This window comes from Hevea brasiliensis, chromosome 6 (assembly GCF_030052815.1).
Source record: "Hevea brasiliensis isolate MT/VB/25A 57/8 chromosome 6, ASM3005281v1, whole genome shotgun sequence".
Taxonomy (NCBI): Eukaryota; Viridiplantae; Streptophyta; class Magnoliopsida; order Malpighiales; family Euphorbiaceae; genus Hevea; species Hevea brasiliensis.
In genome coordinates this window covers 105,975,865-105,990,759 of record NC_079498.1, presented here as the reverse complement: position 1 = coordinate 105,990,759, position 14,895 = coordinate 105,975,865, and the positions used below count along the sequence as shown (strand labels likewise).

The window sequence follows — 14,895 nt, the reverse complement described above, 5'->3', positions numbered from 1 at the left end:
TAGGCTTATATGGAAAGAACAGGGATGCTGCTGGTCTTAATTCTTGAGCGGCAAATGGCAAAATTCTTGATGAAATTTTTGGTTCACATCCGAAAGACTAGCATTTTCTTCTTGTCTTGCTCACCAACTTTGAAGGGAAGGAAGCTATGACTTGGCTTCTTTGCCACAATTAATGTGGTCTACATCACACAACAACAAATTTTGTTTGATAATTTTAGAAGATATGGACCTTATTACTGCACTCAACATTTATTAGAGTTTATTCACAAAATGGAGAAATCTTTTTTAAGAGAACAACTTCACTAGCAATTGAGCAAAGGACAATAATTGGATCTTGAATGTACTTGTGACCATTCCATGTGCAAGTGCATAAATGTACCAATAAGACCGTTGTCTTGCCTTCAAAGTTCCATCTTCTTGCCTACATTTTTTTTTTTTTTTTTTTTGGGTGGTTCCCATTATTGAACCATTTATTGAAATAGATGGAAACTACTTTTGGGGACACAGTTTGGAGTTACTGATAGATGGGGATGAAACTTAATTAGACTCTATTTTTGCAAAAGGTGGAACTGCCTTTCTTAAACAGCAAAGGCCCTACATTTTTTGCATTTTCTTCTTTGCAGGAGTTTGGGAGGAAGAGGAAGCAGCAAATAACTTGGAAATTAAAAACAATGATACAAGAAGCAGCAGAAGGGAAGGAAAAAGCTATAGAATGTTTTGGATTTTGGTTAGCCAGAAAAATAAAATGAAGACAACTCCAGAGACAGGTTCAACTTGTCATCATTTCTAGGATAGAGATTGATTACTTGATTATGAAGTGTCAACCAGGGCAATTGGGCATTGTTAGTTGGAAGAGAATGACATAACAATTAACTGATTCACCAAAAGAGTATTTACAGACATGACCACAATTACCAACAAGAAATGCCACATAATTAGAAAATGAAATCAAGCCACTGAAAACTCGCAGGTCATAAAACACACAGGAATATGACAATTTCTATAGTACAACAATTGCAAATCTATTGCCCATTTCATAATCTGAATCTACAGAAAATGTCCCTGCGTGACTTGAATCTAAATAAAACAATAATGACAGTAAAATCAGATTACATGGGGACAGCACGTGCCTTGTACATACAAATATACGCCATATGCCAGTCACCTGAAACCACAAGAAATCAAAATTAAAGGGAAATAGAGCTATAAAAGCATATAGTTGACTAGCAACAATCTTCTAAATTAGCCATTTAAAGATGCGACAAGATACAATTTCCCTACTAGGCTCACCTCCCCCAGATAGTTTAGTTATATCATCCTCCCGCTGTGGAATGGGATTATCATCATCAAACTCAATCCATTTACCTGTGAGGAATGAAATTCATCAGCTCAAAAACTCGAGCCAAATATAACAGTGACAAAGTAATCAAACTAACTAGATCCAGAGAACTTACCATTTTCTTGCTTTACCCAGGCAACATAATGCCCTGAATCAGCACTCCTCCCCTTGTGGGTCAGCACAGCAACCAAATCATATATTCCAGTTAAATGTGATTCTCTGTCAGATGAACCTCCTGGATGAACAGTAAGAATGCTTAATAGAGAGCAACTAAAGATGGACTGAGCATCAGAAATTAATATATGTGCATCTTTGGTAAAATAACTTAGGAAGCACAAAGTCAAAAGTCAAATATTGGTTTCATAACACTCAATGAAGGATGACCAATACTGGAAACCAACCAAATTTCAGAAAGAAACTTCTAAAAATACAATGCCACGAACAACACCTCATTTACACCATAAATCTACAGTGCCACATCCAAACACAAAACTAACCACAATGTTAATGCTATTACTGCAAATAAGACCTTGGATGTCAAACACAGAGCATGTGCACCAGATCTTCAATGAAAACATTGAAATATAAAAGAGATGCTCATGTCAAGCTAAGGAAAATATTTACAACATTTTACCTTCTTCCGAGGTAGCCTTTGAAGATTCTCCGCTTCCATTGGATGATCCCTATATGCAAAACACAAATAAAAGTAAGATGGGTTGCAGACACAAAGGGCTTTAAGTATTTGTACTTGCTTGTGTCGCTCAAACAGCAGCTCACCTCAGCATCTGTCATCTTGACATCATTATCTTTTGAACCAGAACTCTTCTCATTTGCTTTCAGGCCAAGCTTCTTACTTTCCTCATCTCTTAAAGACTGATAGTTATTAGAAGTTAATAACAACCATGACACCACCAAAGCACACAAACAATTATCATCATTTAGATTTAAATTGAACTCCACATATATCATATACCTGGCGAGGTGCTTCCAATTTTTTGTGGAGATCATCTGAACAGAAATCATAGACATCCAGCTCCAAAGGATAATCCACTTTCTAAGAACACAAGCATGTTCAAAAGAAAATACAATTATTGCTTTCATGAATCTTTTTACATAACCAATCTTTAAACCTAGACCAAAGGGCTTCTTTGATACAAAACTAACCATCTTGTATTTAGTTAATTTTTCTTTCAGCATCACATAAACAAAAGATTACCCGCAAAATCTTGGCCTTCTGATTTGACTCTCTCTTCCAGAAAAAACGAACAAACTGAACAGTCAAGTACCTTGAAAATACACATTTCAAGATTCTAAGGGTCTCATTCCAACTTAAAAATAGCAGAAGAAGAAAAATGGCGTTGACACTGATGAAGTCAAATCAGTAAATTTACGACTTATGAACTATCTAGCCAGAAATCCAACAACTAAAGTGGAGATCCATCGAACATTGTAAATAACAAAATCTCACGGAAACAGGCAATTTGTTACCTTGGCAAGGCATTGATGCGAGACTCTTTCAAGTAAATTGCACTACGCCCTAAGGAAGGGGAAGCCTTCTCCAACTCAGATTTCAGACCCTACACAACCCAGTAATGTGGATGAATCATAATTCCCATGTAACATCATGGGATTAGAAATATTCATGACTGCAAAAGAATAAGCAATGCTACAAAAATCAATTATATGATGCAAGCAAAAGACTCCAATGACAGGGTGGAGAAACCAATTATAATAACAGACTTGGTAGAAAATCATCTCAAAAACATAAAGTGTTCACAAAAGGATGCAGCATATGACCAAATAATTCAGAAGCATTATTGTCATTACTAATTGGACTTTTTTTTTTTTTTTTTTCGCTTTGGATGTTAACAGAAACTTTAAGCAAGAAAGAAATGAGATTACAACATGGAGGATAAGATATCGTCCTATCATTCCAACACACAACAAGAAGCAAGGAACACAAAGTATAATGCCCTCATTCCTCTAAAAACACCCGAAACACTAGGGGTGTAAAGCTCTAAACTCCCCCCCTCCTGTTTATTCTCTATAATTAACTTATTAAAGAAGGTACCAAAATGAAAGACCAGAACACAGGTATGAAGAAGAATACAAGGAAGCATTTTGAAACAACCCTTGTCACACAAGGAAAAGAATGATATGTTGACAAATAAATTGCTGGTAATGCTTACATGCTTTAGTCCTTCATGCAAATGATTCACCTCCTGTGATATGTGGCATTTAAGTGAATAAACTGATTCTGTCTCTGAGCTCTCTTCACCACTCTCTTGGCAATGGATCCTAGCAACATTAAAATTTTGTTAAAAACATTTAGCCTTCAGGCACATTAAAACAACCAAAACCACCCAAAAAGCATCAATATTACTAATATAGTTGACAGAATACCACAAATGAAAATTAGCCATATGCTTCTGTTTGATGTATGATCCACAACCAAAAAAAAAAAAAAAAAACAAAAAAGCTCGAGATATCTACCTGCTTACAAGTTCAATTCCAAAAAGTGCCTTCACAGTATCCAGACTTTCACTGTGAGAAAGTTAAAGATCATGAAATTATTGTGTTAAACATAAATGACAAGAAGAAAGCTAGATGACCACACAACAAAGATCTAAACCCAAAACTTCATAATATATATCTTTAAAAAACTTATTCTGCACCTAATTAAGCTACATTACAGGTTATAATTGAGGAAACAATTATTAAAGAGATCAATCATTTAATGAAGTAAGCTTCTATGAAGCCAATTTCAATTGCAGACTTGCCAATAATTATTGTTGCACATTCACACCATTAAATAAAGCCAAAACTACCTGGGACTTGGAGATCTAAGAGACTGTGAAAGAGTGTATAGAAGTTGTGTCCAACATTCTTCAGCATCCTGTCATATATTTTAAGAGTACATAGATCAACACTACAACAGAATTAAATATACTAGACTATTAAAAGAAGCAGACAGTTATTAGATATTTGAAAAACCTGCTGCATGAAGGTACCATTATGCAATTGGCCAAATTGTGGATACTTTTTCCGCAACACCTGCAAACACAACCAAAAGAATAAATCTGCAGTCGCTTTTTTTTTCCTTGTATCCCAGCAAAACAAAATGCACAATGACAACTCCCAACTACATATAAAGATGAAAAGAGAACAAACCATCCAAAACTGCATAGGTGCCACAGGCTTGACACTTTTATCAAGCTCATTAAACAGTTCTCGAGTTGCAGCTGTCAACATATGTGATGTCTGATCTAAATCACTTCTCCTTTCGGACGGATACCTGATCAAAATTCACATTGAGAAAAAGGGCTCCGTCAAATTAAAAGCATGTCTATTCTGCTACTTCAAGACTAATCAGAAGCAACACATTTATTCACGAAATAAGATTACTTACTTAACTAAAGCAGACTTCAACTCTGGAACAGAATGCAAACATTGTATTGTGGAGTTCATGTAACAAGTGTTTCCCAGGTTAAATAGACCAGCAGAATGACCCTGGTAGCAGAAACAACATTAGTAATATGCTTGCACCAAGGCTAAACAAGAACATTGGCCAAGGAAAAAACCAACACGACAAAAAGCATTACTGCTCATCTGCAACAAACTGAACATCAGTACAAGACATTAATTTTGAACTACAAAGTTTCAAAAATTTAAGGTGGCATAGGTAAGCATGCGTGAACACTTTAAAACAATAGCATCTACAAGAACCTCAAACTACATCAAACTTTGATAAAAGGACGAATTAGGTATGCTCTATCCCTAAAACCTTGATAAAGGGGGAGAATTGTGCATGTTGATGACCAATGTAAAACTCTTTAAACCTCTATGAATACAGATCCTTCATGACTAACAAAAAGTATTGACTCCTAAAAATGCAGAAGAAGGAAAGAAATCAATGTAGCCCACAATAACTAGTCTGGAATTAAGCTCAGTTGAGTTGAGTTCTGCAATAAACATGTTGAGAATGACAAGGAACTAGAAATGTTAATCATACAGTACTTAACCAGTGCTAACCAAGGTCAACCAAAGTAACCCACAGGCACAGACTTTAGGTTAACGATGAGATAGTCAGAAATAACAGTCTAAACCACTAATTATAAAATTCAGTATCACAGCTTTGCTAACATAAGCTTTGAGCAACTTCAAGCCAAAAAGAAAGCCTGCAATGAAATTCAGGCTAAGATTTTAATAATATTCCTCGACATAGAATCAAGGAAAATTTTTCATTACTATAGAGTCAATAGGCCAAAACAAAAGTCAAGAGTTTAATATAGAATCAAAGATATGGAGAAATGAAAAGTTAGCAAAAATTATAAATGGAAAGAATTTCATATATCTATGATAAAAAATATTTATTAAAGATACATTTCCAATTAATACATTCCAATCATAAATGAGACATAAATCATGGGTGACAACAGAAAAGAAAGATACCAAAGAAGCTTACCACAGCAACTACTTGTTCTTCTTCCGGAAGATCTTCCATGAAAACAGGGCCCTTCTCTGGGGCCTTCACAATCTCATCTGCTGTTCCCATCATCATCAATTTTTGACCCTAGGAAAAAAATTAAATCAAACCATTGTTCAAAATCAAATTCCATCAGAAGAAAAGTGATATAGCTTTAAAATCACCACAAAGATTATTCACCTCCTTCACTCCTAATGTTGCCCAATCAGCATCATCCTGCTTTGTCAAAGAACAAATTTAAGAAGGGTGATAGTACACCCATAAAAACACATTACAAATTCTTAATGTAATACAAAGTATCATGATACATCAGAGAAGTAATCACTGTTGCCCTAATACAACAACAATACCAGCTAATTACCTTCAATAAACCACCCTTAACCATAATTTTTTGCCTCTCAGGGGGTACTCCTGTCAGATCATACAACTGGCACTTGAAAACGTAAGGGGGCTGGCTCATGTCGATCTCCACTTTCGGAAAGACCTCCTTTTGCCATTTTACGCTCACTGGAATAATTCATTTGAATCATCATAATCCAATATCACATTTTGAGGAACAAGTAAAGAGTTCCAAAATACACTGCCAATTATGCGTAGACCTTCATAAAAAATCCTAGATGGTCAACACATCCCCATTAGCCCATGGTAAACCGTAAACAAATCTAATGAAGACTAATTTCTCACATGGTCCATACCAGTTCATCACTTGTAGAAGATAAAAACTAGAGATTTTATGTTCGTTAAGTATCCTTAAAAGAAACAAAGGGCGGAAACGAAATATGCATAGCTGCAGTTGCACATTAAATAAATTTCATTTCAATATAAAGCAATAATAACATAGATAATCTTAGAATCTTAAGATTCAACACCCATGCCCAAACAAGGATATTTCATCAATAATAGAGGAGGTTACTACAAAACTAAAAAGAGCTTCAACGTCATATCATTTGTTTTGCATAGATTTCTGATTCATACATAAGTTATCTCAGCACTTAACTATACGCTCTAAATTTACGTTATTTTTGTTTTTAATTCTACTTTTATCAATTCCAATCCATAACAGATATAATATATTCCTACCCACAAATCATTAAGCAATATGAAGCATACACCCCAGGACTCTTCCCTCAAACACTTGCAATTACAAAATGAACCATCACATAGTTTAGACCAGATATGTGTGTGTGAGATAAAAACCCAAAAATCGCCAGCAACCCAGTTTCTGAAATTCAAAAATAAACCCAAAAGAACATCAAGCTGTAGATGCTACATAAATTATTTATCTCAATATTAAAGGGAGAGAGAGAGAGAGAGCAAGTATAATCTAAAGCGATTAATTAAAATAAAAGCGACTTGAAACGATACCTGTGAGCATGATTGATAGGTTATTTGAGGGATCAACGGAGATAGCGCGGTGTGGATTTTGAGATTGTGTCTGTGCCTTTGGCTTGCTTGCGGAAAGGGGAAAATCAGCTTTGAGAGTTCTCGTATGATTTGGATTTTAAGCTTTATAGGCAAGGAGCTGGTTGTGTGTAAATCCGGATCCGGATTTTATGTTGGGTAATGTTGATGGGTAAATCCTCTACAAATACGGGTCCAAGGTGGGTCAAAATCGAAAATCACGTTGACTAATAAATTTGCTGCGGACTCAACTATTTAAATTATTGATAAGAAATTGCCAATCAACTTCCATTTTTAATCCTAATTAAATTTAAATAAATTATATATATTAATAAAAAATATTATATCTTCTAGAATAATCCAATTATTTTTTAAATATAATAAATATAAGCATTTCATGAAAACTATATCTAATAATAAAATAATCATATTGTGTATAATTCAGTTTTTAAAAATAATCATTATACTTAATAAATTTTTTTCAAGCCTCATTTAATATATTAATATCAAAGCTAGAGATTAAATCATTTTTAACCTTTTAAATTTACCATTAATTAACATTTAGTATAATTAAAAATAATAATTTTATTTTAATTTATTTTTTTATAAATTTAATTATAAGTATTAAAAAATATTTAGTAAAATAAATTTATATTAAAATATGTAATAATTTACATTTGAAATGTAAGAGAGATGAAAATAATATATTTAATATAAATATTGTTTATTATATTTTAAACAATTTAATTTTAACTTATCTTATTCTAATTATGAATTTAATTATTGCTATTAGATAATACATTACTTAACAAATTTTTTCTGTAACTAAATTTGAAATTTCATTTTAATTTATTATTTCTCTTTAATTATAAAATTATTTATTAGTGTTATATAATATTGAACTTAATAATTTTATCTTAATTGATTTTAAATTTTCATTTCAATTTATTTTTTAATTATAAATTCAAATTTTATCACATTTATTATTATAATTAAGAATTAAAATTTAACATATTAAGAACCGTTTTAAATATTAAATTCACGTGACATCTTCAACTTTATTTTCAATGACTATTAAAAATAAATTATCAAGTATGATAGTAAATTATATATTTTTTTATTTGAAGATATTCAATCTTTAATCATATTTTACACATTGCATCACTTTAATTTATACTTTTAGCTTTATTAAAAAGATTTTTTTACTAATTATTTTGAGTCAATAATTACAATTATATATTTTAAAAATATTTGTTTACATAAATTTTTTTATCTTTATTTTAATTTGATCAATTATTTTAATTTTGACCAAATACTGTTAAATCAATATATAGTAGTATATAAATTAATATAATAACTATTTTTTTAAATAATTAATTTAATCAATTAAACCTAATATGAAAGATTTGGATATTATATAATTGGGTTTGGGATGGATTCGGATTTACAAAATAATACCTGTAATGGAATTGAGTCGAGTTCAAGTCTTACATACTGAGTATCAATTACTCCAACTCATTTATATAAATATTTAATTAAATATAAAATATATATCTTTTATAATAATATTTATAAAATTTTATATATTTATTTTTATATAAAATGAAATTTAAATATTTTATGAAATTAACATACCTAATTTTAAGAAAAAACACTAATCACCCTTTTCATTTTCATCTCTCACTAAATAATCATAATTTAAATAATATTTTTTATTTTCAAAAGTCATTATAAATGATAAAGTGAAATTGACAAAATATGGTAAATTTATTATATAAAAGTTAATGAATATTTTTTTTTATTTAAATTTTATTTGAACGTAACAAAAATGTCATTTTGAAGTGAAGTCATTGATTTTATTTTCTTTCACCATTCACCATCTTTATTTTTCTCGGTAATTCCAAGAAATGCGAAGTAAACTTTTGATTTTCCTTCATTTATGTATACTCTAATTTTGACCATTCACCCCTTCCCTCCTTTGAAAGAGAGAGAGTTCATAATGTTAAATTAAATGGTATGTCTAATATAAATTTAATCTCATATAAAAATAAAATTAATAATTATTATATTAAATATGTCACGACCCAACCTATGGGCCGGACCGGCACTAGGACCTGGGCCAGCCTAAAGCCCCCGAGGTCCGTAGTAAGCCTAACTGTTCATTTACCCAATTCTAAGGCCCATTTGGGCCCAATTTCAAGAAACCAAACGGACAGAGTCCGGCCATAAAATGGACTTTCCAACGGAGAGTTTTCGACTCACCCGACCTGTAAACACAATAAATACTCAATTGGGGAGCTCAGCTCACCCTCCACATACTTATCAGCATAAAAATAAATGGGAGCTCAGCTCCTTCATCCAATCCATCAAACATGCATAGAATATTAAGTTTACAGGTCCAAAATAATAATTTAGTTTACAGACCCAAATCAAATAAACATTCCTAACACATGCGGAAATTATAAGATTTAACAAGTTTATACAAACATTAGTAATCGACCTGCGAGGGAGAAAGCAGGTTAACCTCAAAAATATCCTCCTGTGGCCTAGAAAAATTTTTGAACAGGAGTGAGCGTTCGACTCAGAGAGTAAAATATCAATTTTAACCATAATCTCTATAACTATCTAAAACTAATGCACCCTGTAGAGTGAAATGCAACATCAACAATATTTTCACATCATAACATAAAAAATGTAACTTGGAGCACTCACGCACCCTGTAGCATCAATCATAATATATGGGAGCTGATCCCCTATACAGCTCTCTTAAATCCAACCTGGTGCCAGCGAAGAACTCAAGCCTGACTTTCGCTTAATAAACCAAATCGGGGGTCCCAGCGAAGAACTCAAGCCATGACTACCTCACGCACCCTGTAGCATCAATCATAATATATGGGAGCTGATCCCCTATACAGCTCTCTTAAATCCAACCTGGTGCCAGCGAAGAACTCAAGCCTGACTTTCGCTTAATAAACCAAATCGGGGGTCCCAGCGAAGAACTCAAGCCATGACTACCTCACGCACCCTGTAGCATCAATCATAATATATGGGAGCTGATCCCCTATACAGCTCTCTTAAATCCAACCTGGTGCCAGCGAAGAACTCAAGCCTGACTTTCGCTTAATAAACCAAATCAGGGGTCCCAGCGAAGAACTCAAGCCATGACTACCTCCCGAAGGATCGGGTCCCAGCGAAGAACTCAAGCCGTGACTACCCGTCCTGTCCATAGTCCACACCACATCACACACACACCAACGCACGCACACTGCTCCAAATTACTACAACAACATCATGGCACTTTAACAGTTATCAATGCAACATAAATCGTGCCTAGAGTTTAACTACATAAATATATGCATATAAGTGATACATGGGCATGCTTGAACATATAATAATAGTGAAATTACAATTAAAATTAATATTTTACTCACAGACTTGACGATGGTCACGGTGAGCGGAGGAAGAAGAAGGTGTCGGCTCACGACAATTTTATTACAATCATTTAATAAATTTGACTCAATACAAACAAAGAAAAGACCAATACGTCCTAAGTCGTGCGAAAATCCCGTGAGTCTCCCTATACCTAGGACCTACCCAACTCGCAAAAGGGTTCAAAACACACTTCTATACTCACAATGAATATATCCACAGTTAAATCATATCACACAGCCCCTCCTGTGCCCATCAAATCAGTCATCCATGACAATACGCAAAATTTCAATTTAGTCCTTTTTATTGATAATTTTTGAAAAAACTGCACAAACAAGCTCTAAAAATTATAAAACTTTGCCTGCGGTCCTTAGCAATATTACTAAGCTATTGCAAAAGAATCGTAATTTTCTGAGCTACCACGAATATTTTATGGATTTTTAATCCTATTTAAGCACTAGAAAATTACGAAAAAGCAAGGTTAGGTTTACCTTTGCCGATTCCGACTTTGGGGCGCTCGGGGCGTCGACAATGGGGATAGCCAAAACCTCGATCATTCGGAGACTTTTTCAGCAGTGCATCGGCCGGAAATTCACAGACCCGGACAACTGTCGAATTTCCGCGAATTGAGGATACCTACACGAAGCCCATAAACACGGGGGTTAGTACATAAATTTTTTCAGAATTTTCTAAGCTCATTTAATGCTCGGAAAAACACTGCGAAGTTCCGTGGGACCCACCGAAAAACGGTGTCGAAAAATTTTGAAATTTATATCCCCGCGAAGCTCTCGACGAGTGGAGCGCTCTGGTACTCTCGGTTTTCTCTTGGGATTCACGGTTTTCGAGAAATCTAGCCCAAAAGTCGAAATGGGCTAAAAACTTCCCGAGCAAAAATTGGACAAACCGCTCGATGGATTTCGGCGTTCTTGGTGTCTATGGAAAGCTCTCGCCGAGTAGATGATTTTAGACACAAGACCCGGTCCAATTGGTGGCCGGATAGGCCGGATTTTGGCCAGGGAAGCGCCGCAAGCGAGGGAGGGAGTTCGCGCGAGGGCGAGGGAGGGAGTTCGCGCGTTCCGGCTTAGGCCAGCTGGTACCGGGAGGTCGAGGCGCCTACTGGGGTGGGAGTGGTGGTGGTGGTGCAAGTGTAACACCCCAAAATTTTAAATTTTATGAGCATTTTTGGTATTTTAATTTTATTTAAATTTTAGGAATTTTTTTGAGATTTTTTTGGATTTTAAAAATCGGGTTCGATTTTCCGAAAATATAAACTTTGATGATTTTTAAAAATTAATTTAAAGACCACGTGGCAAAACTAAAAATATATTTGGAGTCTATGTATTTTTCTGAGTTTTCTGGAATTTTTTCAGAATTTTTGGACCTCGTTTTCGGTCCCGAGGCAAAGTAAAAATTTAAAATTTTGTATTCTGAATCGAACCGGCTGAATCGAACCGGATCGGATCGGACCGATCGAATCGGACCGGCCTTTTCCTTCTTCCCTTTTTCTTCCCCGCGCGTGTCATCCCTCTCCCTTTTCTCTCTCTTTTCTCTCTCCTCCCCACCCCCACCCGGTAGGCCGCCTTGACCCTCCCGGTGGCCACTGCAACGGCCGAAAACGCCCCCTAACGCGTCGATTCAGCTTCCGGCCGATCCGGCCACCAATTGGATCGGGTCTTGTATCTAAAATCATCTACTCGGCGAGAGCTTTCCATAGACACCAAGAACGCCGAAATCCATTGAGCGGTTTGTCCGATTTTTGCTCGGGAAGATTTTAGCCCATTTCGACTTTTGGGCTAGATTTCTCAAAAACCGTGAATCCCACGAGAAAACCGAGGCCACCAGCACGCTCCATTCGTCGAGAGCTTCGCAACGACATAAATTTCAAATTTTTCCGACATCGTTTTTCGGTGGGTCCCACGGAATTTCATAGTGTTTTTCCGAGCATTTAATGAGCTTAGAAAATTCTGAAAAATTTATGTACTAACCCCCGTGATATGGGCTTCGTGTAGGTATCCTCGATTCGCGGAAATTCGACAGTTGACCGGGTCTGCAAATTTCGGGCCAGACAAACCCGTTACCGGAAAAGTCTCCGAATTGGACCGAGGTTTTGGCTAGCCCCCCATTGTCAGACATCCCGAGCGCGTTCCCGAAGTCGGAATCGGCAAAGGTAAACCCGAACCTTGCTTTTTCGTAATTTTCTAGTGCTTAAATAGGATTAAAAATCCATAAAATATTCGTGGTAGCTTAGAAAATTACGATTCTTTTTGCAATAGCTTAGTAATATTGCTAAGGACCGCAGGGCAAAGTTTTATAATTTTTAGAGCTTGTTTGGGCAGTTTTTGCAAAAATGATCAATAATAAGGACTAAATTGAAATTTTGCGTATTGTGATGGATGACTGATTTGATGGGCCCAGGAGGGGCTGTGTGATATGATTGAACTGTGGATATATGGATTGTGAGTATAGAAGTGTGTTTTGAACCCTTTTGCAGGTTGGGTAGGTCCTAGGTATAGGAGACTCACGATTTTCTACACGACTTAGGACGTAATTGGTCTTTTCTTTGTTTGTATTGAGTCGATTGTATTAAATAATTGTAATATAATTGTCGTGTGAGTCGACGACCTTCTTCCTCCGCCACCGCCTCAGTGACCATCGTCAAGTCTGTGAGTAAAATATTAATTTTAATTGTAATTTCACTATTATTATATGTTTAAGCATGCCCATGCATCACTTATATGCATATATTTATGTAGTTAAACTTTAGGCATTATTTATGTTGCATTCATAACTGTGAAAGTGCCATGTATGTTGTTGTGGTAATTTGGAGCAGTGTGCGTGCGTTGGCGTGCGTGTGATGTGGTGTGGACTATGGATAGGAGGGGTAGACACGGCTTGAGTTCTTCACTGGGACCCGGTCCTTCGGGGTAGACACGGCTTGAGTTCTTCGCTGGGACCCCGATTTGGTATTTAAGTGGAAGTCCGAGCTGAGTTCTTCACGCACTGTGTTGGATTTAAGAGAGCTGTATAGGGGATCAGCTCCCATATATTATGATTGATGTTACAGGGTGCGTGAGTGCTCCAAATTGCCTTTTTGATGTTATGATGTGAAAATGTTGTTGATGTTGCATTTCACTCTACATGGTGCATTAGTTCTAGATAGTTATAAAGATTATGGTTAAAATTGATATTTTACTCTCTGAGTCGAACGCTCACTCTTGTTCAATATTTTTTAGGCTACAGGAGAATTTTATTTTGGTTAACCTGCTTTTCTCCCTCGCAGGTCGATTATTAATGTTTGTATAAACTTGTTAAATTTTAGAATTTCCGCATGTGTTAGAAATGTTTATTTGATTTGGGTCTGTAACCTAAATTATTATTTTGGACCTGTAAACTTACTATTATATGCATGTCTGATGGATTGGATGAGGGAGCTGAGCTCCCATTTATTTTTATGCTGATGAGTATGTGGAGGGTGAGCTGAGCTCCCAAATTGAGTATTTATTGTGTTTACAGGTCGGGTGAGTCGAAAACTCCCCGTTGGAAAGTCCATTTTATGGGCAGACTCTGTCCGTTTGTTTTCTTGAAATTGGGCCTAAATGGGCCTTAGAGTTGGGTTAATGAACAGTTAGGCTTACTACGGGCCTCGGGGGCTTTAGGCTGGCCCAGGTCCTAGTGCCGGTCCGGCCCATAGGTTGGGTCGTGACAGCAGGGGCAGGAGGAGAGAGAAAAGAGAGAGAGAAGGAAGAGAGGTCGACGTGCGCGGGGAAGGAAAGAAGAAAAAGGAAAAGGCCGGTCCGATTCGATCGGTTCGATCCGGTCCGGTTCGATTCGGCCGGTCCGATTCAAGATACAAAATTTTGAATTTTTACTCTGACTCGGGATCGAAAACGAGGTCCAAAAATTCCGAAAAAATTTCAGAAAACTCAGAAAAATACGTAGACTCTAAATATATTTTTAGTTCTGCCACGTGATTTTTAAATTAATTTTTAAAAATCATCAAAGTTTATATTTTCGAAAAATTGAACCCGATTTTTAAAATCCGAAAAATCTCAAAAAAATTCCTAAAATTTAAATACCAAAAATGCTCATAAAATTTAAAATTTTGGGGTGTTACAAAATATTTATATCAATATTTGTATAATATATATAATAATGAATAAATTTATATGTAAATATTTAATATAATAATTATTAAACTCATTATTATTTAAATTTAAGCTTTTCATAACCACATTTTAGA

At 35.2% G+C, this 14,895-nt stretch overlaps 2 protein-coding genes across 2 annotated transcripts in view; one reads left to right on the top strand and one right to left on the bottom strand.

Moving 5' to 3' along the window:
• Positions 1 to 858: 858 nt before the first annotated feature.
• Positions 859 to 7,359, bottom strand: LOC110647013 (ubiquitin carboxyl-terminal hydrolase 7). The gene is made up of 18 exons (XM_021800643.2): positions 7,191 to 7,359; positions 6,187 to 6,332; positions 6,006 to 6,041; positions 5,805 to 5,912; positions 4,749 to 4,849; positions 4,511 to 4,634; positions 4,334 to 4,393; positions 4,168 to 4,235; positions 3,833 to 3,883; positions 3,529 to 3,637; positions 2,828 to 2,916; positions 2,556 to 2,625; positions 2,313 to 2,393; positions 2,117 to 2,212; positions 1,974 to 2,022; positions 1,455 to 1,574; positions 1,291 to 1,365; positions 859 to 1,165 (listed from the first exon to the last, which is right to left on the bottom strand). The coding sequence occupies exons 1-18, from the start codon at positions 7,198 to 7,200 to the stop codon at positions 1,110 to 1,112; spliced, it is 1,449 nt and encodes a 482-aa protein (XP_021656335.1). The 5' UTR covers positions 7,201 to 7,359; the 3' UTR covers positions 859 to 1,109.
• Positions 6,437 to 14,895, top strand: part of LOC110665809 (60S ribosomal protein L28-2) — an 87,720-nt gene continuing 79,261 nt past the window's right edge. The window contains exon 1 of the mRNA XM_058149051.1: positions 6,437 to 6,442. The gene's annotated coding sequence lies outside the window, so the exon portion shown is untranslated. The remainder of the gene's footprint in view (positions 6,443 to 14,895) is intronic.